Below are 24162 nucleotides of genomic sequence, written 5' to 3'. Positions count from 1 at the left end.
ACTTTTTACCTTCATTGTTCTGTCAGTTAAGTTCATAAAAGGCCGATCATTAGTTATCGACAGGTTTATCTCTTTTATGATTTTAATATTTTCCTGAAAGTCAAAACTAAAATTTCAGTTTTTTACTGTTCATGACACATTAAAAAAATATAAAAGTATTCTCATTCTCATTTTTTATTTTTTTATTCACCAAAACGTGCATACACACACTCGCACATTTAAAAAAAAAAGAAGAGAGATACAAACAAGAGGGGAACTGTGGTACGATACAGTTTTGCAAGCATATTTAGACAAAAACAAAAGGAAAAGGGTCAGTAAATAAAATGAATGAATTAGAAAGAGGGACAAAATAAGTGACTGAGCAAACAGGACAAAGAAAAACATGGGGACAGTATAGTAACAAAATTATGTAAAATAAAACTGGTTGGATAGGTTGTACACATGGTGGTGATTTTTGGTGTGTGGTTCTCATCTCTTATAACACATTTCCTTTCCTTCGCTTTGTTTCCTTGTGTCTCTCCATGCATCGCTTGCAGGAAGGACTAAAACAAAAGTGTGGAATGCATGGATGTCATTTAAAAGACTAGGGATGTATCTATAGAAATCAAATTTGAAGTAATCCTCCTAGTAAAAAAACAAAGACTGTCCTAATGTCCTCATTCAGCTGAAGTACCTCAATTGACCACAAGAGGGCAGCAAGGAACAAGCAACGCCTAATGGCTTTATTTTTCTCAATCCAGACCAGAGCAGATTGCCTGGAGAGCAGACTGAACTGACTCATGGTTAGAACCAGTGCCCATTACATTTATATTTATCAGATTTCTCCCTTGAAGCCAAGGAAGGAATCCAAACATGTCTTAATTTTATTGGCACTATATATGCAACAGGCATCATAAACTACATTTTATGCCAAACAGTTTGTGTTATATCAGAAAACAAAATTGTTTTTTTCTCTTGTCATTCGTCTGATGTAGGCTGGAGCGTGAAATAGTTATTCTTGGTTTTTAGGAGAAATCCGGATTTTCACCTGATGTGAGTTTGTGTATGTGTTTTCACACTTACTTTGATTGTTGCATATTTAGTCGCGGACAAACACTGTAAGTCAGAAGAGAAAAGGTTTGGATTTCATCAACGTTTTCAAGAGGTTTACATATAACAGTGTTAAAGAATGAGTAAGGCCTAATGGCTGCAAAAGGTCAGTACAGCTTTAAATTTCACTTTAATAATGTTGCTTTTATTTATCAGAATAAGTGAAACACTTCTAGTCCAGATATCTCATGTTCATACAAAAAGGATGCCAAGCAAACACTTCTATTTTTAAAATGGGCTTTGTTTTTCCTTCTTCATGTTACTCAGTAATTTCAATTTTAAGTTTAAATAATTACTGAAGATTACAAAGAAATACCTCTTTTATATATGTTATTCTGTATTATTATTGATCATGCATTGCTCCACAAGCAACTCATTTATAGGATTTATCAGATATTTAAAGTCTCAATTGCAAATGTGACCACAAACTTAAGCTGTTAAGTAAACCTAGTGGAGTAAAAAGTACAATATTCGCTGTAAAAATGTAAATGTAAATAGTATCAAGTAAAGTATAAGTAAGTTAACTCAGAAGTGTATGGTTACAAGGTTCTAAGACTTGAGCAGCTAACTTGTTCATAAAAAAGACTAACTGTTGTACTTTATGAATACATGTTTTAACATAAACTCTTATTGAGTGAAAGCATTCTTTAGTCTCAGCAGAGAAAAGAAAAGACACGGTGACAACGGATACCAAACAGCTGCCAAAAAATCTTTATTCAGTTCTAACCAGAAGCCTCCAGAGTTGTCCAGTCACACAGATCGCCCTGGAGGAGGTCGTAACTGCACAGAGTCAAACAACAACAGCACCAGAACGCAATTTGTCAGTAAACACAATTTACAACGAGAACAAAGGCAGTTTTTCTACACAGAGATCAGATAAGAAAAAAATAAACTGGTACAGGAGTTAACAGTCAATTGGTATTGATTCTTCTTCGGAAGAAAACAAATCACCATATATTCATAGAAATAGTTTGATTATTTTGTGGAAAAGAATATAAGAAAACATCATTGGTACAACAGAGTATACGATTTGTGACAGAACAGATACGTATTGCAAGTGCTTATTGTGTTGTGTTAACAGTAAAAAAAAAAAATCATTTGTAGACTTAATATGTGACACTGAAAACGGTCTCTGTGTGTAATATGATGAAGCAGCCTTATACAGGTGCTGAAAGAGAACATTCAGTTCAAACATGGCTTTGTTTGTGTGTGTGAGTACAGAAGGCAAAAAAGAAAAACCTTCAGGAATTGTCCAAAATGACTTCCAATCAATCCAATCAGTTTCCTTTTGCATTTAGAGATAACTCTTACCGAGTTAGACGAGAACCACTGACACCGCTCTAATGTCTGTGGCTTACAAATGAGCAAGAACTGACAATAAGCTTAGCAGTAATAACAGAAATAGTTTATCTGCCATGCTATTGCTTGGTCAAGTCCTTTGTTTAAGCTAGCGAACAGCAAGAAAAGTTAGTCGTTCTTTGTGTTTTTGCTTAGCTCAGCAAACGTTTTGCTTCTGTAAAGTCGTACCTAATGTAAGAAGAAAGCAGCCACCATCTGTTTAACTAATGTTCAGCAATAAGAAAAGTAGTCTAGTTCAGTGATTGTTTTAGGCAACTAGCTAGATTTTAGCTATTTTCTGACTTTAAGCTAGGCTAAGCTAGCTGTCTGAGCTGTGGCTTCGACATGAGAGAGGTCATAATCGTCTCGTCTAACTTTCAGCAAGAAACAGAATCTATTCCCAAACGTTCAAGGAAGTTCAAACTCTGAAAAAGGATTGGGAGTCATTTGTGAGTTAAAATATTGACACAAAAAGAGGACCATGCAATATGTTTTCTTCAGGTGACACTTTAACCTAGGATACCACTAGGTTTCATTTTGAGGTACTTCTGTTGCACTTAATCTGAAATAAACTGTAAATTCTTTCACTCTTGGCCTTCTCAAAGCCAAATCTTGCTTCTGCAACAACAGAAATAACTCAATGTCTTGACTTATCGGATGTAAAACACTATACTGCCTGTGTAAAACTGATCCATATGTGCTTCCTTCATCCACCCACCCCTCACTGCTTTGAACCTCCTGCACCCTCACAGCGAAAGGAAGCAACCAATTTAATGGACGGCAATGATTCTTATCAGCTCAGGTCACAAATGGAGCCTGTGTACATGTGCTGTTTCTCATCAATTATTCAATGCCTCGGACACACTCGGACACATGAACAGCTCCCTGCGCTCCAATAAGAGCGGCCCGAGCATCTTGTACTAGCTTGACTCAGTGAGGCCTTGATCTGCACCTTAAACGCCTCAAAGGAGAAGAGACACAAGTGCACAGCATGTGGTTACAGGCAGGATCAGAGTCACTACAATCTCTGCATCTTGTTTAATGTTAGTGAGTTCAAACCAGACGAGATTTGACCTCGAGTTTGTACATCATAAACATCATAAATCTTCACTGTGGGCTACTTATATTTGATTTTGGTAGTGTGATGAAGATAAGCAGGGTGTAAGAAAAAAAGCAGCAGGGGGGAGGATTATTATGCCATGTAGATAATGCATGAGGTATGACAGCTTGCACATTGAAACTTGTGCATTTATGGCTGCAGGAATGTCTTGATCAGAGACTAGAGATGCACACACACACACTCACATGCTCACAGTTTAGCTTTTGTGCTCACACTTTTGTTGCACAAACAAACAGAGAGAGAGAAGGTGTAAATGCTACACTGAGCAGATGGGACATAACCTCAGGCGGTCATCCGAAACACACACTCCATCATGTCATCGCACACATACATTCAATGCTAACTGTGTTTAGAGCAGCGGCCTAGCAAGACGCGAGCTAACACCAGCGGACTGCTCACATCATTACAGGATGAGACCGGAAGCCACGGGGACATATGTCGAACAGCATGGGTGTATATTGCCATGATGACATGATCCAACACAATTGGCGCTCGCTCACACACACACACACACACACACACACATTAACAACATTATGAGTGAATGAGGTGTGTGTGTGTGTGTGTGTGTGTGTGTGTGTGTGTGTTGCGAGGTCCAGGTTGTGTAGCATCAGCTTATGCATAAGTGTAGTGAAAGAAGTCTTGCCCGATAGCTATTTCTGAAAAAAAAAACACAGGCAAATGTTTGCAGCTGAGATATTTAGTTGCATATTGGAATGCTTTCTTAACAGATTCCTTTTGATAAATGATGCAGAGTGATATAAATGTTGTAGCTGTTGGGAAAGGAGGAGAGCCTTGCAGAATATGAGGCACACCCCCCCAAAAGCACAGAATGATAAAATGTTTTTCTTATTCACCCTGCAGTCATGAGACACAAAGCCTCATGAAAACATACTGTTACTCCTGATGACCCACGAGGAAGTACACCTGTGGGACTCATGCTGGAGCATATGAACCAAGCTAGCAGACTTATAAAACCAGCAGATTGGTGAGGAGACGAGTATTCCTGTTAGAGCTGACACTGTTTGAGATATGAGAGCACTCCTGTGTTGTAAATAAATTAAACCATCTCCTTCACAGTTGTTGTTTCAGGATCAGGAATTCGAGCCAAATTTAGGGGCCATGATGCCAGAACAGCGCAGAACTTTGTTAGCATATGAAAATGTTTCCTTGCACAAGCCTAAAACTGCAGGGATTTTAAATACTTTATAGTTTAGTCCTGCATTCACTGTTCACTTGAATGCCACATATAAAAGCCAAATCTTTTTCAATGACATCAGAACTACTCTCATGTCTGAACAGTTAGTATGTAGCTGGAGCCGCTGGTTAGCTTAACATGGCTTTGACGCTGGAAATGCTCAAACAGCCTGGCTCTATCAGATGATAACAAATGTCCCTATACCAGTACTTCAAGGGTTCACTTATTAAAATGCCAAGTGTTGTTTGTCCAATATAATTTAAAAAGAAGTAAAGATTTATGTGAACCTTTTGCTGGTTTTGATCAATAGCTTTCTGGAGTCATCACCGATAAGCTAGTCAAATGTTCTCTTTCAGTTTCAAAGCTGCTAATGTTAGCTAAATCAGCCAACTGTGGCTTCTCATACTTGATACTAAAGTGGTATTAATCCTCCCAACTAGCTTACCAAGAAAGCACATTTTCTCTAAAATGTCAAGGCTATTCCTTCACAAGTCCTCAATGTTTTGACACTGAACTAAAAATCCAATTGCCCTGCTCATTGAATGAATGAAAAACATCTTCACCATTTATGCCAGACAAGGCGGTTATCATAAAACCCACTGTATCGCCGAATGCACGGCGCAGGAACAGATCTGAAGAAGGACAATGTGTTGCATCTATATGTTTTAGTTTTACAGTCTGGAAAAACACAATCAAACATTTACATTTAGAGGCTTCAAAAGGATATCAAATGCAACATACTATGTCAGCCAAATCAGGGTGGAGAGCAGCCACTGCCAAACGAAGCCTCGTCATTTATTGACGTTTAAAAAAAACACTCTGGAGTGCTGTAAACCGATGTGGAGAATAGGGGAATGTAAAATAGTCAAAGAGCTTTTGGAAAGCCCTGAAATAAGTTAAACTATCATACTTAAAGAGTGCCATTGGTATTTAGTCTCAGATTACACGTTGATGGAAGGAATCAAAGGTGACTCTCTTTTTATAGATTTGAAAAACACGAGGTAAAGTTTTATTTTCTGTACACCAATCTTGAGTTTTTAAAAACCCAATAAAGCGTGTAGTTTAAAATAAATACACTGAGGCAACCCCGGCTGCTCCCCCCCACCCCCCACCCCCCCCCCATCATGGATGCCACAGCACAAATAAAGCACATTTATATAAAGTCTCATAATTTCCTTATTTGCATGCACATGCAGTATTAAAAATACAGTTAGACCAGACCATATAGCTTATATACTATTTGAGAAAAAGAGTGTAAAAATCCAGTGCGACAGTCATTGAGTTCTTGAGGTCTACATGATTGTAATCCATTAAAACAGCCAATGAGATGATCCCGATAACAGGGAGGGCGGGGCCAGCACTCTCTGTGTTGCATATTGAACTTTTAAAAGATGGAGCTGAGGCAGAAAAAAGTCAATATTGTGAATAATCAAATCCAATGATAGACTTCAGCATGATGAGGGTGTTTGTCTTCCCTCTATTTGAAAGTGATGCCTTTCATTTGAGGTGTAAATAAATGAGCAGCTCCGCGCAAAAAAAAGGGATCATCTCACTGTTTGTTTCACAAGCTGTTTGTTACATGAGGTTTCCTTGATTTCCCAAACATTTCTAGAATGCGACACAACAGCGATTCTTCACATCGACATACATTTATCTACAAGCCCTTGTACAAAAGGGAGAGAGGAGTCATGTTTGGGAAAACAAAGAGGAGGAGAAACAACAGACAAAGAAAAGAAAACACATTTGAAACACAGTAGCATAAGTTTGGAAATCGGAAAAATCGTTTTACAGTTAAAAAGTAGAAAAATCACTCTTAGACCTTGCAACATCTTTCTAGAACCAACGAGTGACCAAAAGGTTCTCTGAACACAACTCACAGGACGTTTTCTTTGTATCACAAATCTTTGAATTACAAGGTTTAGATTTTAAAAAAATGCAGAACTCAGACTAGCCAGCACCAGAGACATTCCTACATCGCTGCTGTGGTCCTGCATATCACAGCAACCCTCCTGCAAACAGAGCTCCAAGAAACTCTGCACTCTTCAAGGCACATTCAGGACTCCTCTATTCCTCCAAAGGTAACAATAATGGGGATGGAAACACATATTAAGACATTTCTTCTTTCTTTCTTTTTTTTTTTACATTGATAATCTTCTAGGGGAAAAAAACCCCTCTATCAAAGCCCTCCTCCTTCACATTCCTGAATGAATGAAGGACAGAGGGTGCCTCCTCTTGCTCCAGCTTCGACAGCCGATAGGAGCCGAATCACATAACCTTGCCTGACAGCATAGTTGCCATGGAAACTAGCGCTACAGTCGGTGGGAGGTGGACTCTTTGAGGACACGCTGCTTACTCAATCCATACTGAGGGTCATGCAAGGCAATGCCATGACGAGTCAGGTGTGCTCAAGCGTGCAAACAGTCCATCTGAGTTTTAAAAAAAATTATAATTACAGGTTAAAATGAGTTTACAGGTACTGCCTCATGAGCGCCACCTGCTGTCAGAGTGTGATAACATGCTATTTCTGAAATAAACAAGAGTGGTAAATGCTAGCAAGGAAGAAAATATGTTTTCTCACCTGCTAGAAAGAAGCTGGCCTACGGAAGCCTGAAGTGGACATGCACCAATACTGTATTAAATCCATTTTCCAGTAATAATGACTCATTTCCAGTGTTGTTCTCTTGAGAGCTCAACTGATTTATCTCTTTAACTCAAGATAATACTTTTCCAGTGAAATTACTTCTTTTTTTTTTTCTCGAGATCTCAAATTACTTGGGTCTTTATCTTAGTAAACAAAGCTGTATTTCCTTTCATCATAAACTAATTTAACTCATTATTTTGAGATAACAAAGCTTGATTTCTTGTGATAACGGGTTTCATGCTATCTAGAAAACAAAATAGGTTGGACGTGAAAGGCCAGACCACAACATACCATGCTGCTATCACACTAACGCTAAATTAAGACTATTTCTAACTTTGTTTGTGACACTGAGGATAAGTAAACAGGAACAACAGGAAATGTCTTGTTATAAAAGAATATGTATGTAAAAAAAAGTAAATATGTATGGATGCATGACCGCTTAGGGCTTTCTTACTGGGCAGCTAATCTGCAGCCACTAACGTTTTGAAGGCTGACCTCAGCTCCTGCATGTTGTACAACATTTTTAAAAAGAAGAAAATTGGAGAAGTCCGGGATATAACACAAAAATACTGACACACACATTTACTGTAGCTTAGATATACTGTACTGCAGGGTTAATCTGAATATATAGTAGCATTGACCTATATGCGGATGATATAAAGCTGTAATAAGTGTTAGCCTCTTGTCACAAACAAGTCTTGTCATGAATGAAACATTAATCTGGGTACAGATCAGGTCCATAAACCAAGAGGAGGGCTCATCAATATGTCAATGCATGAACTGCTGTTAAAGCCATCACAGCTCGGGAGCTAAACTGGAACGTGGACGTAGCATAGGGGTGTGTGTGTGGACATGTGCACTGAGGGTCCCTCGTAACTCACTGGATTTGATTTCTATAACCTCAGTAAGCAGAATAATTCTTTCTTGCTTTATTCAGATGATCAATCATAGCTGGTGGCTGGTAGGTAGTGGAGGAGGGGGGCGGGGGGGGACAGGGTAAACACACTGAGAGAACAAAAGCCAGGACAGCCGCTGACGCTCCTCATAAGTATTCATATCACTCTCACCGAGGCAACAAGACCGCCTATTGTGACTCTTTGATAGCACAGTTTTAACTCTGCTGTGCCAACACATGTTTTCAACAGGAGCACCCCCCGTTCACAAGCACGCGTGTTTTGCTGGCTCGCACGATTGAGGGGCTCACTGCTGCTCTTATATGAGCTAGTTGGATGATCACATCAGGAGGAGGAAAAAGCATATGGCATGTTTGGCATCATTAAAGTGTCAATTTGGGAGTTCAATTATGAGTCTTGATCCCTCTGTGTCTGCCAGTTTTGCCCAAAAGGAGTTTTAATTCTACAGCATCCCAAACAAATCAGCAACATGTTGATGTGTTGGGCACAAAGTCATTTTCTTTGAATATTGAATTTGCTTTAACAGAAGTACTTTGATGTTTGCATTTAAGATTAAGATATAATAAAAAGAAACATTATAATCTTAAGAGAGATAGCATTGTAACAACCAAAATTGAACAGTCGAAATGGATCAAAGAGCAGGACAGAGAGCTGTTTTTTTTTTTTCCTGTAGGAGCCACTCACGACCTTGTGTCTGGACACTTGGTAGACTTGAGGCAGGTTGTTTTTATTTTCATGTTCTACAGCATAACAATGTGTACAAAATGGAGTGAAAATGACACATGGGATAATAGCACCTCCATTTCTCCCTGGCCGAGGCCACAAGCACCTGCATGTACAGAATGCAAGAAGAGACGTGCGGCTAAGTGTCTTTGAGCGCTCGAGTCGTCTCTGTAACATTGGCAGTGAGTGGAACCAGGATGATCGATGCAGGCCAGGACCCGGTCCTCGAAACAAACCCCAGAGTCTCTCACTGAATTACATCTTCTGACTTTGTTTTACAAATGGCAGCAAATATCCTTTAGAGATCTTGTGGGTTTAGCTTAGTTGTGTTTATTTCAGCCAATATAAGCATGTTGTAACACATTCCAATTGGTGGCCACAACTATGACCATGAGGACGCTTCTGGAGAATTAGCTGCCATTTAAAAAAGATATAGTGTTGATGCTTCCAAAGCATGCTCTGTTGGAACTTGTTCCTGGACCGAGCCCCGACAGGGATCTGATTGGCTGCCAGATGTTTCCCAAAACACCACTGGAGGAGACTGTCAGGACACACACATGAAGCACCACAAAGATGGAGAAAGGGCATTGGGTAGTGCATGGAGTTGAAAAAAACAAAAAACAAACTTCAGCCACATCCAGCCGTTAAGGTCTGGAGCAAGATAAACAACAAAGTGTGTTTCCTCGTCAACCTGCACACACCCTGACAGGGAAACGCCACAGGCCGTTTGATAAAAGGTGTGTAAAGACTCCTTTAGAGGAATGCATGAAGGGGAGGAGTGGGCAGAGCACCGAGCTTCAGTGGCAGCCCCGCACACTTCGCCCCGAGGCTCCTTCACGTTCACTCACAGGAGTGTGTGTGACTGCAACACAAACACCCCGAGATGTCAATCAAACTAATTGCAAGTGGGCCTACGTGACACCACGAGACATGGAGGAAATAAGATAAAGGTTTTCTAATCAACTACGGTGTTGGAGCGCTTAGCGGCAGGCAGCGGGGAGCGTGACGTGAAGGAGCTGGAGGCGGGAGCTTGCGGGTCACATCCACAGAAAAAGAGCAAAAACATGCTTAATTATTCCTCACTCCCTCCCACAGTAACAGTTAGTACAAAAATGCATCAGCAGAACATGAAAACAAAATCAATAAACGGCATATCAATTCATACATATATATCTGTATATATATATGAAAAATAAAAACAGCCAAATCAATGTCTTTTCAATGTTTCGTCTTTACGTACATATAGATTTGTCTTTCTTAAACAATAATAGGATCAGGTGGAGATAATCTAAATATTTTCTTTTCTGACACATCAATGTAATGACACAGAAGAAGCACGAAGATTTTTCTTTAAAAGAGTGACTTTAAGGCTATTCCTAGATTTCTAAATAATAGTAGCCGGACAGGTTAAACGGTACATTATTTCCTCACGTAACATCATAGCTGAACTTGTCTTGTTCATAAGGTGGCAAATGTAACGACCGAGCTAGCTGGCCATAAACATGGAGCTTATAGAGAATACAAGAACTACATATATATATATATATGTACATGAAAAGACAAAAAAAAAGAAAAGAAAAGAAAGCAAAAATAACAAGAGCTACGATTTTCAGGTGCTGAAGTTGTGTGTATCGATGAGCGAGCATGCAAGTTTATTAGCTGGTGTTGGTTTGCACTGATTGTGGGGTTGAATGTGTGGAACAGAATAAAATGCATCAGCGTGCATTCAAATGAATTAGCTTGAAGCAAGATGCTAAATGCAGGAACAGAATCACAATGTGCCTCTTGGTAACACCGGTCATTTCTAAAGGTGACACAAGAGTCGGTCCATTCATCCCAACAAAGACAACATCTGTAAACTATTTGGCTTTGTGATTTTGTTTCCTGCCTTTAAGCCAACATGGAGGCAGGAAATTAAACAAACATTCATATGAAATTCAGATAACTGCGTTGTTTTTTTGTTTTTTTTACCAATTAAAACTTTGACCTCATCAGTAACAAGGTAACATGCTGAACATAAGGACCTTTATGAAAGCTGGCGCCAAAAGCGTTGCTTGAATTAAGTGTGCAGTGCACATGAAACAACAAAGGAGAGAGCCAATCAAGTACTTTGAACTTTTTCTGCCCTTGGAGCAAATAATGGTTCAATAATTTGCTTCTTCCTTCCTCTTATGACCACTTAAGTTGGAAACAAAGAGTGCTTTGGAAAGAAAGAACCTTTTTTTTTTTTTTTTTTAACTCTTGAAGTAACCACAAGTGTAAGTGCTCCATTACTCATATACAGTACAAGTGCCTCACTTTTGGTTTTTAGCCCTCCTCCTTTGTGGCAAACGTAAACACAAAGATACTTTGTTCCCTTTGAAAGGTGTCAAAGTTGGTTGAGAAGGAAGGCAGCATGTCTCTCTCTCTGTTTGTGGTGAAACATGTTTCTCTTTATGGCCTTGCACGCTGCTGACTTTATTCTTCCAGCGCTGTCAGGAACGTTTTGAACACACTGTAGTCTGGAGCAGGTGGTATGTAAACAGTCTTGGCTTTGCCAAAAAAAAAAAAAAAAAAGAGAGGGAAAATAAAAATCAACAACAGTAACCATGGCACTTTAACAAAAACCAAAAACATAAAGAACTCGATAAAGGAGTTTTTGGTTGCAAAGTTGTCATGTGTCATGAAAGAGAGAAAGTGTTGAGTTAGTGCCGTGTACAGTTTGAGCTGCTGGTTTTTGCTTTCTGTTGAATCACATCCCTGATAAAAGAAAGAAAATGAAGCTAACTGGATACAAAAAGTGAGATAGAAAACAGTTTCTGTCTCCTGCTTTGATTGTGTGGCCATACCTGTGTTTGCTTCTCATGTGGTAAATGTGGCATGGTGCGGCTGCTATCCCTGACTGTAAAGTGTGTATTTTTTTTGCATTGACCGGTCCACCTTGTGTGTCTCTATTCCTCCATCTCTTTCTTAGAATCACTTCTGTTCTTTCCTCAGGCTGTCAGGAGCAAGGAGCAGACGAGGAACCAGGAGAGGCTTTGTGATGTTGGTGATAATAGATCACCTGAAATAGTCCAGAAATGAAAGAGATGATGATTGAGCTGAAGGAAGAACAAAAACTGGAACTTTGACCTCTATGCTTTTTTTTTTTTTTTTTTTTTTTACAATATTGTTCAAAAACTGCAGGAGGTGCAAGAAGCCCATTCTTCTTTTGGGTCCATTTTTATTTTATTTTAATAAAACAAAAAGGCTTTTGGCCTTTTTTTTTTATCTGGACCCCTTCTTTGACTTTCTATTTAAAACCAGAGCTTTACAAAACATAGAAAGATGCAACACTGAACTCAACAAAAAAAAAAAAAAAAACAGGAGAAATCTTTAGATCTTTTTTTTTCTTTATACTGTATAGCTGCACTAAGGTTTCCCAAAGCTGAGAACAATGGGAATGGCGAGGCAGTAGTGGGAAATCCTGGACAGCACTGTAAAAGTTGACTGTCCTTCGGTTCCTCCCACTGCTGGAATGGTTCAGTGGAGCTGAGGAGGAGGGGCATCCACAGGGGGCGGAGCTGGAGCTTGACGGACAGTTGCGATTTTGAAGAAAAACCAAATGCATGCAAAATGATGCCCCTCCCTGCTTTGTGGTGAAACGGCTGTGGGCGTAGAGCGCCTTGTCATAACTGGAGAACGCTCAGTCGGTGAATCTCTGACAGGCCTTTTTCCAGCGGCAGGCGGTGCACCACATGTCTCGGTTCTCCATGCCATACACCTTTCGGCACTTCTTCCCTTCACCACGCACCTTCCGACTGTAGAGAGGAGACAGAGGTTAAGTGATTAAACCGAAAAGATTGTGTTTTTAAAAAGATAATCATAACATGTGCAAGCAAGAATCAAACGGGCAGAAAACTGAGGTAAACAATTATGCTTGAGATTCCCCTAATAGAACCAATCAAAATAAATGCTGTATTGTATAAAAATGCTTTAGAGTTGTCTCACAGGTAAAGATTTAGAAATTGATTAAATCTACTGTTATTTTTCAGAAATGTGTTTTTCTTTGTTTTTGGCTAGCTGTTTTTTGTTTTTTTTTATTCTTCTTTGGCGACTTGTTTCCACTTCTTCCCAGTGATTATGTGGTAACTTCAAAAGCAAACTGTATTTCTCAAGATGTTAGGAAACTTTTCCATTTTGTAACGTGAGTTATTAACAAACAACAAATACACCACAAACTAGCAACAGTCCTTTACTCCTTTAATGATGTTTGTGTCCTAATGTGGTACAGAAGGGATGCACTAACTCAACAATCTTCAACAGCTTGGTTTGTTGTTGAAGTGGATAAGACAAATCTGAAGCTGCCAACTTGTAATGCCTCATTTTTAATGAAAGCTAATTTAGCAAGCTGATTTGTAAGAGTCAGTATTCTATGTTTTTAACACATGAAGTGTTGTAACTCAGGTAGATTTAGTTCAAGTAGAAAATCCTTTTAGGAACATTCCTTGGATTCATCTGAAGTTAAATTGACAAAGTAAATGTCAGGTACAACGCAGCAGGCAGTAAGGACTCAGTACCTGAGGGCGGTGGTGGCTCTGGGAGGAGACGAGAGGACAGAGATGGTCTGAGAGCGCTGCTCACCGAAGCCCTGGCTTTTACTGGGAGACATCTGAAGAGGAGAGACACGTCTGAGGTTATAAACACAGAATCACTCCGTGTGGCAGAGAATCATTGGTGTGCATTAGTGTTTCCTCACTGTGCTTCCGGTGAAGGTGACGGGCGGAGACTGCCAGGAGATGCTGAAGTTGGAGCTGTTGGTGGGAGTGAAGCTGGTGGAGGCCGAGCTGGTCGAGTTACTGCCGTTTGACGGGATTGACACCGGAGCCGTGGCCTGAGGTCAAAGGTCAAAAGGGACGGTTTTTATGACCCCAATTTTTAATTGATTGATTACATTTATTTCAGACATATCAAATAAAATCAAACATATCAAAAAATACAAAATGAAAAGCACGAAAATACAATAAACAAAAAACGAAGTTCAAATTATTTCACAAAAAAAGAAAAAGAAAAAGAAAATTACATATATTCAATTGATATGCCTGAAAAGGAGTAGGAAGAAGTATAAAACTTATTTATTCCTACCCCTTTTCCACAGCTCAATAATTAATATTTATTAAATTAAATGCCTGTGTTACTTATAAGCTATATAAAAAAGCCCCAAAAGATCTGGTATTAAAATCTAGCACTTTCACTTCTTTCTTTTCAATCAATCTGTGTTTCAAATGAGATTTATGTTTTCAAACATTATTAAAAGAAAACCTGGAAACCTTTGAGAATAGCTCATCTCAATGTAAGGCAAGTCCAAAGTCGAGATAAAATAATGTTCTTTCAAAATGAAACTAAGCCTCAAACTTAGACTAATAAATAGATCAGCTTGTTTTTCAGTAAAAGTTTCTGCAATATTTTCATTGCACACTAGGGATCTCAACTTGTAAACACCATACAAGTAACTAAGGGTTGATAATACCATACCATATATCAAAACCCATCTGTTCAAGATCGCCTACTCTCTCTAACATTTTAACTGTAATTACACTGTCCTACATTTCATTTCTTTTACTGTATGCTGATTTTATCCATCATTGTTTTTTCTAAATGTTGATTGTTGCACAGTGTCCGTGTGTGTCTTGAAAGGCGCTTATAAATAAAATTTATTATTATTATTTATTAATACAACATGTAGCTATTCACACTTAACTGTATCATTACTGATTTGAATGGTTAAAATTGATGGGTAGTTTCACTATTCCAGCTACAATGACTTCTTCAGACCTGCTGCTGTGTTGATAAACCTCAACTGTTTGCACAGCCGCTAACAGGAGCCAGGGGCCACACGTTGCTGTGACATCATCTGTGTGTTTTTAACACTCTGGCATAAAATCAGTATAACAAAGAACCTCAGAGTAGTGTGTATTTGGGAACTGTGTGGCATGAGGAGTGTGTCATGGTGTGTATTGATCGAGAGAGTGCATTGAAACTTTATGTCTACGTTGACCGTTGCATTGATTTTAATCTTGGCCATGTGCATCAGTGTGTGTTTCTGTTTGTGTACATGCACACATTTCCTCTGCTCCCTGCTGACCTGGTAGGCGTGGTCCGTGTGGATGAGGTAGAGAGCGCTGGGCGCAGAACGGCTGAGCGGGGTGCTGCCACCAGCGTGAGGCTCCTTGGTGTTGGAGGACTGTGGAGATCTGTTGGAGTCGGCCAGCTGGTTGAGAGACGGGAGAGGGGAGGGGGGAGGAGGAGGGGCAGAGAGGAGGGACGGGGACACGGGGGACAGGCTGCTCAGCCCGTCAGCCACAGAGTCTGTGTTGAGCTTGATCTCTGTGTAGTAGAAGTCCTCCTCGCCGTCGCTACAGTCTGAGTCACAGTTACGCCTGAAGACAGAGAGAAACACAAAGTCGGTCAGTCAGTGAGTCAGTCTGAACTGAAATAGAACATTTAAAAGATAACTGAGGGATTAACAAGAAACAAGCGACAACAGCTCAGATCTTTGTTCATCAATAAGAGGACGATTATTTCTAACATGAAACTGATATTCAGTGTTTTTGATGGTTTTAATAATTATGTGAATATGTGCTTTACAGATGAGATCTCTGCAGATAATTCAACTCCAAAAAAACCCACAAATATGTAAACAATAAACACTGTGAGAAACAAAACATAAAAACAGGAAAAATTGCCTAGCAACAGCTCTTATGTTTAGAGATGGAGTTTGTAATAAGCTCCATAAGGACCCTAATTCTGCATTTTTTTAAACCCAGAAATCAATAATGTTTAGGCTTATTGATACTGCTCTCAAGTCTCGTGGGTAAACACGGTTTCTTAAGTCTAGTCACGTCTTTTAAATGAAAAGATTGGTGCACAAATATACATTTATCTTCTAAAAAAAAAGGTCGCTTTTTTGTGTAAAATGTAGCTGCCAGCCAACGAGCACATCGGCTCTGTTAATCAAATTAAAATAATCCAATTTAGCAGCAGTCCTGCATGCTGTCATCCTCAACTCAAAGCATCCAGAACACGCACACTTTGTAGCAAGTCCTGTTATTTAAAAAAAGTAATCCAATGCTGTAATCGGCAGAATAAAATCTAGTTAGCCAACTAAACCAGGGGACATTAAGGTGTGTTCAAGGTCGGGTCGGTAAAATGACTTTCAAGCAAAGGTAAATGAAACGCCATCATGCTGTGTCCAAATATAACGTCAAGAAAAGGCTAGTCAGAGTTTTGGTCAGAAACTTGAACAAATAACTTATTTGTTTGGAGGAGGAATTTGTTTGTTTTCTGAAAAGTAAAAAACAGAAATACAGGTTCTTTAAAAACCATTCCGTCGTCTTGTCTTTCCACTTATCGTGAAAAAAATTTCGTGAGCGGTAGTCTAAAGAAGAGGTCAGAAGAGAAGTAGACTAGTTAAGGTATGCTGTGTGTGTGTGTGTGTGTGTGTGTGTGTGTAGTTCCCTCACCCCAGGTGGATGGTGCGGATGTGTCTCTGAATGCCAGCAGCCGTACTCAACACCTTGCCACAGTTCTTCCACAGGCACTTGAACATCACCTTCATGGAGTTCTGCAGGAGACACACAGAGAACAGCAGCTGCAGTCAGAGGAGCTCAGACATGGGTTCATGCTGACAGTCATGTGTAAAGACTAAAGTAAACCTCTTCACACTACATCCTCCTTATATATAGTAGAAGAATGAAAACTGGAAACTAACTATAATGTACTTCACTTTTAATGAAGCGTTCTACTCTAACATGTATCTAAGTGCTGAGTGAGGCGTTACAGTTAATATATCTACTTTAATTACAACACTGGTGGCTTACTGGTGCATTGTTTTTCATTGAGCCCAGTGCCCGCCTGCCTCCCTGGCCCTGTGCCTTTTGTAAATGCTCTTACAGGCCTGTCCATCAAACTATTGTTGAGGGGGCTGATTTCATTTTGACAAAATGTTGTTTTGTTATTTTATTTTATTTTTTTAATTTCTTCTCTGTCAGAATTGCATGCACACACAACAATCATCTGTCCCCCGTGCATTGTTTTGTGTTTGGGTAACAAAAGGCCTGTTCTGTGTGTGTGTGTGTGTGTGTGTGTGTGTGTTTCCTTTATAGAAGCATTTCACAGTTAATTAAATGGTGAGCTCTAAATGCCATTGTCTTGCCAAGAGGAGTAAGTAGATCATTTCATGTGAAACCTCTGCATCATACATAAAGCTTCTTGTGTTTTCTGTGAGTCAACTATATTATTATGCTTTTGATCATTGTTTTTTGTCTCCAATTTATCCCATTTTAATTCTTCATGCATAACATTCTGTTCTTTTCCTGTTTGTGATAAGTCCCCAATTAAAACAGTGCGGATGTGGAGCCAACCCAAGTCCTTATCGATTTGTCAAGGATACACAAAGCCGACGGGATCTTTGTTTGTTGTTGCAGGCATTTAAAATCATTAATGCTGTTGTGGGGCAGAAGCATGAGGAGTAATTATGAAGGGTGAATGCCTGGAGAGGACACATACATACACAGTATAGAGTTTATGTTGAGTTTGGGGGAAAAGGGAGAGAATGTAAGGAGGGTTGGATGGAAGACACTGACAGCCAATGCCAAACTAGCGAGAAGGAGCACTGATAAGGAGAGAGGAAGAGGTAAAGAGAGTAGGAGAGGCAGCGAAGATTTATACATCTGAAAAAATAATGAGAGTGACACGGAGCTGTGGATGGGATGGAGCTGTCAGAGTGTGTAGAAAAATGAAGACAAGCAGAAATGAAGAGTCTGTGTGTTGAATAAAAACATCCGGACAACAAAGACTAAACAACCACTGGAGCAAGAGGCTGGGTGTCCTTTCCTGTCCTTTCCTGTCCTGTCCTGTCCTATCCCCCCCCCCCCCCGCCAATCAGTCAGCCGAGGTCCAAACCACATCCATAACCTTGGTGGTTAATATCACAGTGTGAAATCATCGAGCTGCATCAGACAGCAAGTCAGCTCAAACCCGTTTCTTATTGACCGATCTGCCTGTTTTCAGGAGGACTGAGCTCCATAAATGATAACCTTTATATTTCTGTTGGGACTGTTTTGAACCTGCTCGAGCACACGGGGTCCTCATTATTAACCCCCCCCCCTTCTGTGAGGATTAAGGTGCCAACTGACTGATTTAATAACAAGTCTCAGCCTGGGAGAAAACTGCTTTTAAAATAACTCTGAGGAGTTTTATTGTTTTGAAAGATAATCTTACTGTCTATTGCATAAAAAAAACACTTATTTCCCACCCAATTGTGGCTTCCTATACACACCTAATCATAAATCTTTATACTCTAGAAATAAATGTTAAAAATATATGTGAGTTAATAGACTAGCAGAGGAATTAACATTTAATTGTCTCTGCTGAGAATAAAAAAAATCTGATGGGATGAAGAAATAATGCTTTTCAAAATGTGTTCATTCACTGAACAAAAAAATGAACTACTTCTTACTTACACTCCATGTAAATCATTCACTATGTAGTTTAATTATTTATAAATAAGGCTGCATACCACAACCTACTGATAAGACTGTGCAGTGAGTGCCACTAAATCTTTCTTGTGCATGTTTTCACAGATTTTTAATCAGATAGGAATATTGGCAGAAATTGTTATTTTCTAGGTGGATGCTGTTATTGAATTTCAAATCCCTTTCTATCAGATCTAAACAGATTGCAGAGTGATGTAAATTATTAATATATTCTGTGTTCAGATATTCAAAAAGACACAACAGGTATTCAAAAGGAATCATTCAGAGTTTGTAGAGTAGGTGGGCTGTGTCTGTTTCACCCTCTGCAAGATGATGACAGATTGAGCTGTTTAAGAAAGTAGGAAAAACTAGAGATTCAACTTCCTGGTTTTTAGTTTGGAATTCTTAATATTCTCTTTATGTATTTGTTTTCCTAGTAGAAATGCTTTTAACGAGTACTTCACAGAGGATTGTTGTTTTCAGTGCACATGAGCAGAACCGGACTCTTTAAACTTAAAGATGTGGTTAACAGTATTCACCTTGCGCTTGCGAGGGATGGGCTCATCAAAGAGCAGGCTGCTGCCATCTTGATCTTCCAGGCTGGGGTCTTCAGGTCCTGCGGGGCCAGGACCCACACCCCCTAGACTGGGCACACGGAAGGGCTTGAAGCTGTCAGCGGAGAGGGGTGGAGAGGGTGTAGAAGGGTTGGACTGGTCACTGGGGGCAGACCAGCTCCAGTAGCCCCCAGAGGAGCTGTTGCTGGAGGGTGTGAAGGGGCCAGCAGAGCCGTTGTCCTTCCATGAACCGCTCTCTGAGAAGATTGATAGGAACAGTGAGCGAGGAGGTGCAGGCATAGAGGGGAGGGAGGAAATAAAGAGAAAAAGGGGGAAGGAGGTGAGAAATACAATTATAGCATAAAAATAAAGATAAAAATAATATTTTTTAGGGATAATCATAGATGATACAATACACAGCAAAATGTGTGGGTGTTCCTGTTAGTGATAGGAGATCAAGACGTTAGATTAAGATCAGACGGCTCTATTTGCACTTCACACAGAAGAGCCTCCCAGCGTAACTGTCGACTGTGACACAAAGAAATAAAAGGTTACTTTCTTGTGCTGAGATTCCACGGAGACACTTCCAAGGTCTTGTTTTGTTGGATCAAAGAAACGTTTCTTTTGAATATGAGCTACAAAAGAGATTTCACTTTGTGAAGGTTGAAGCTGGGGAAAACTTTGGAGCTAATAGAAGTTTGTGTGAAAAAAGGTAGGTGCACTTCTTTTGTGTGTGTGTGTGTGTGTGTGTGTGTGTGTGTGTGTGTGTGTGTGTGTGTGTGTGTGTGTGTGTGTGTGTGTGTGTGTGTGTGTGTGTGTGTGTGTGTGTGTGTGTGTGTGTGTGTGTGTGTGTGTGTGTGTGTGTGTGCGCATACGTGAGGGAGCCAAACAGAGAAAGTAAGAGTCAAGAGCAGACCTAGTTTGTTTGTTTGTTTGTTTTGGCTGCTTGATGGCTAAAGATTTTGGGCATTTACTGGAGAGAGAGAGAGGGAGAGCGAGAGAGAGTGAGAGAAAGACAGAGAGAGGGAGAAAGTGAGAGAGAAAGCAAGAGAGAGAGAAAGCAAGAGAGAGAGAGAGAGAGAGAGAGAGAGAGAGAGAGAGAGAGAGAGAGAGAAAGAGAGAGAGGGGAATGAAATGTGGGAAATGAGCCACAGGTCTGGTTCGGATCCGGGCAGCCAGCCTCGAGGAAAAGCCTCATGCTCATGGGGCTCGCAAACTAACCACTTGACATAAAGGAGGAATTTGATGCACCAACAGTAGAAAGCTGCTCTGATGTGGGTTTGGTTTTGGTGTAATGATATCAAGTTAGGATTTAAAAAGAGTGTAAAAACACCTTTAATGTCAGTAGAGGTCATTCCATGGCATGGCACCAGCTTCACTCGCATCTCAAAGTGATCTAATTCATAACTACCTCCTGTGTGTACTCGTGGAAATGCATATTATGTGATCTTCGACATGTGTACATGTGCACGACATCTCTATGACTTAATTAAGCTAAAACTGTGCGGTTGGTATTTAAAAGCCACTTTGTGCATGAGTGCATGATGTATGTGATGTACATTTCCCATCCGAGCGCAATGTGTCTGCGAGACTGCGATAACACGTGCGTGGTGGCCGGAGGGTTGGCTGCATGTCTGCTCGGTTGGATGTGGGCCGGTTGTGCAGCTGACTATAAGGGGGTTGCATGTGATAGCAGTTTATGGGGCACTTTGGATTTCTGCCACCGTGTCGAGCGGCACGGATCCAGGGCTCTTTGTGTGCCTGTTTTTTTTCTGTGGGTGTGCAGAAGTCACCAGTGAGAGAATCCTAAAGCACAGCAGGTGGCGGTAATTTATCAACTTCAGCTTCCACATGCATTCACAAGATAACAGCTGTGAGGGAATGAAAAGTCACTGTATGGCAGAACATACCAATTATATGCTAAGGCTGTGCTGCCTTTGTTTACATAAAAAGTTGATTTATAAAAGAATTGATGGAGAACTTTTGAAGTAAATTAAGACCTATTTATTCAATCTTGCTTCTAGTTTAGAATGATGTAATAGCCTTAATGTACGTTTTAACCATTTTCTTGTAGATAGCTTTATCCCAAATGTCCTCAAATGTTTATTTTGTCTTATTTCAATTGAGTTTTTCTCATTACCGGTAATTCATTTCTAACAGTTTTTAACTCTTTTGATTTTAAGACTTAAAAAGTGTGCTCTATTGTAATCATTTTTGTCCTTTTTTTTCCTGTCAGGTTGTTCCCATTTGGTAAATAAAGCTGAGCAGAGTAAAGGGAATTAACACTCATTTAAAGCTAGGAGTGTAAAGCATACTGCGTTCAGCAAAAGGACGCCTCTTGATCAGTTGTGCGACTGTTAGTACGTATTTTCATGAATTCATTCATCTTGATAATTTTGTGGATATATCTAATTGTGTCAACCATCTCAGAGTAATTCTTCTTTTAGGTTTGTAAAGCTGTAATAAATATGTGTAAGAGACATCATAGCAGCAGAGTTATAGTTGGATTTAAGAGTCTGTTGTGAGCTGAAAAGGAAATGTGACTCTGAGACTGAAGAAATGTAAATGTCTGATATGTACGAGTCAAGGTGATGTCTTCTTTCTAGCCTTTTAGAGATATAACGAAGCAGCCAGGAATTTTTGGGCTGCACCTTCTAGTAGAATATAAGCAACACCGTGAAGATGAAGACTTTGTCACTTTGCCCATAACTGTCAATGATGGTCAATGATTTTGAGATGAGATCTTGGTCAGCATGGGTCAGCGATGGTCTGCACTTTGTCAGCCATGTGTGTTGTGTTTCTACGTTGTCTGACCACAGCTGAATAAATCTAAGATGATCCACAGTCTGTTTCACGATTCCATCATTGTCCATTTAATACAGAAACAACCCCCACCTAACAGCGACTCACCATTGACTTTGACAGGTGGACTCCTGACCAGCGGGCTGGTGGAGAGACTTGTTAGCACCATGGCAGCCGTCACCTTGTCCATGTCCACTTCCTCCTCCGAGCGTCTGTTAAAAAAACAACACCAAGAGGAGAGGAGAATGTCACTGAAAATGTTCTGCTATTAGCACATGGACCCACATTTAGCATTACTTTAAGATGATATACTCAATGCATTATATACTGTGATTTTCATATTCTCACTAAATCACTCTGCAATACTCACACCACACACATAAACCAAAATACTCTTACAGGAGTCAGATTTTAAGACTAAATCAGGTATCTGGTGCAACGAATCCGCATAAGCCGCTAACTGTTTTCATGTCCTCTGTGGTGGACTGACGCAATTACCCAGACACCGCTTGAAAAATAAACAGCCAGCAGCTGAAATGTGGCGGTAAGAAATAAAAGAATGAACAAAAAACTAAACAAGACTGATGGGGGACTTGTGTTCAATCCCCAAAGCCTGTATAGTCAACATAAGCTCAGTGCTGTTAAGTACACACACTAGCCAATCCATGTGATAGACTGACACCACAAACCACCCACGTACAGTATCTGTCTCTTCTAATTGGCTCACAGTGAAGTAGCGGACAGGTATCTTAATCCTCCTGCATGTATTCCTCAGGGTGAGCCAATCCCGCTGATAAAAGAGATGTCAATAGCTTTATTACCGACGGTAAGGCAAAGTATGTTGCAGGCTCACTATAACCGCTACAAGTACAAGTGTGTGTGTGTGTGTGTGTGTGTGTGTGTGTGTGTGTGTGTGTGTGTGTGTGTGTGTGTGTGTGTGTGTGTGTGTGTGTGTGTGTGTGTGTGTGTGTGTGTGTTTGATCCTGGGAAAGACACTTTGATGGTGTGCAAAAGCCAAATGATCAAAGTCAATTCTATTACAATGATGAAATCTCCCACCGCCTCTGAAAAATGCAAACATCAACTATCACAAAGTTTTCACAGCCGCTGTACTGAAGGTTATACCGCGTCTTAATTGGTACACATCCAGAACAGAACAGGTGACAAACTATTAGAATAAACAAGTCATCTCCTACATACTGTATATGCAAACATAGTAGTTAAAAGATAAAGACAATACAAGTTATGCAAACACTGATTCTTCTTCATCAACACTTCTGTCTGAACTTGTTCTTCATCTACTAGTTAGACTGGTCGTATCACTGCACGTCTTTCTTTGTGATTATAGATTATTTCAATGATATCCTTAAAATCATGGTCATTACTAACTCAGAGAAAGAGTGGCACTGAGTTGTGACTGGGTGCGATGAAAACCCAACTGACACAAAACCTTTTTAAAAAGTCATGACTTCACTGGCCCTTTAACAACAATCAACATCCCAACCTAACTGTTCAACCTAAACCAACAGTGGACAGGTTTAAGAGCAAGTTTTGAACTTCACAAGTGGCCCATCTGTGACTCCTGATGTTTATTATTTGAATCACTTCAGGGCACAGATGCTTCTCATCCAGGCGGCCAAAGCTTTGCTTTTCTAAAAAAGAAAGAAGGTCCCAAAAATCCAGATGTGAACACTCACACAGATGTGTTCAAGAGAACAACAAAAGGTTTTCGACAGAGTCCTTTTCTTAGTAGTAGTAAAAAAACAAACAAGGAGATGCTGAGTTTTTTTGTATGATGATGAAAAGATAACAGAACATCTTGGATGTCATGTCTCCATGACTCAACAAGAGGCTTTAGATGGTGTTGTTGACTGCAGTGCAGCTGTGTGTTTCTCCACATAAAGGCGGCAGGCCTTTTCTTTTACTGGCTGCTGGTTCCTAGTGAGGCCTGCTTTAGCAGCTACAAGAAACAAAAGAGCAAAAGGGGATTTCCAGAGTTCTGTTTTTGAACCAATACAGACAGACTACTGGATTATTTTGGGATGCATCGCTTTCTCAAAGATGAATCAGAGCAATGGTATTCATTGATAAAAATGTGTATTTAATAGATTACAGATTAGTTTAAATGTTTTTCTAGTTTTGATTTGATGAACCTCTTCTTTGAATAAATTCTGTTTTAATTTAGCTTCATAAGTTAAAACCTCAATTTGAGGTCTATGGAAAGTGTAGATCACATGGAGACTTTTTTTGGGGGGGCCTTTCTGCCTTTATTAGATAGGATAGGAGAGC

The 24162-nt window shown here is 39.9% G+C and overlaps 1 protein-coding gene across 2 annotated transcripts in view; it reads right to left on the bottom strand.

Moving 5' to 3' along the window:
* Window positions 1-1777: 1777 nt before the first annotated feature.
* znf704 (zinc finger protein 704) overlaps window positions 1778-24162 on the bottom strand; it is a 54063-nt gene continuing 31678 nt past the window's right edge. For both annotated transcript variants that reach the window (XM_065948374.1, XM_020652368.3), the window contains exons 3-9: window positions 21982-22085; window positions 19057-19328; window positions 16505-16605; window positions 15127-15421; window positions 13741-13875; window positions 13562-13653; window positions 1778-12802 (exon numbers count right to left, since the gene is read on the bottom strand). In XM_065948374.1, coding sequence (XP_065804446.1) covers window positions 12688-12802; window positions 13562-13653; window positions 13741-13875; window positions 15127-15421; window positions 16505-16605; window positions 19057-19328; window positions 21982-22085 — 1114 coding nt within the window. In that variant the 3' untranslated portion in view covers window positions 1778-12687. The remainder of the gene's footprint in view (window positions 12803-13561; window positions 13654-13740; window positions 13876-15126; window positions 15422-16504; window positions 16606-19056; window positions 19329-21981; window positions 22086-24162) is intronic.

The sequence above is a fragment of the Labrus bergylta genome, chromosome 19, assembly GCF_963930695.1.
Source record: "Labrus bergylta chromosome 19, fLabBer1.1, whole genome shotgun sequence".
Taxonomy (NCBI): Eukaryota; Metazoa; Chordata; class Actinopteri; order Labriformes; family Labridae; genus Labrus; species Labrus bergylta.
The sequence above is the reverse complement of the archived record's forward strand: the minus strand, read 5'-3'. Positions and strand labels throughout refer to the sequence as shown.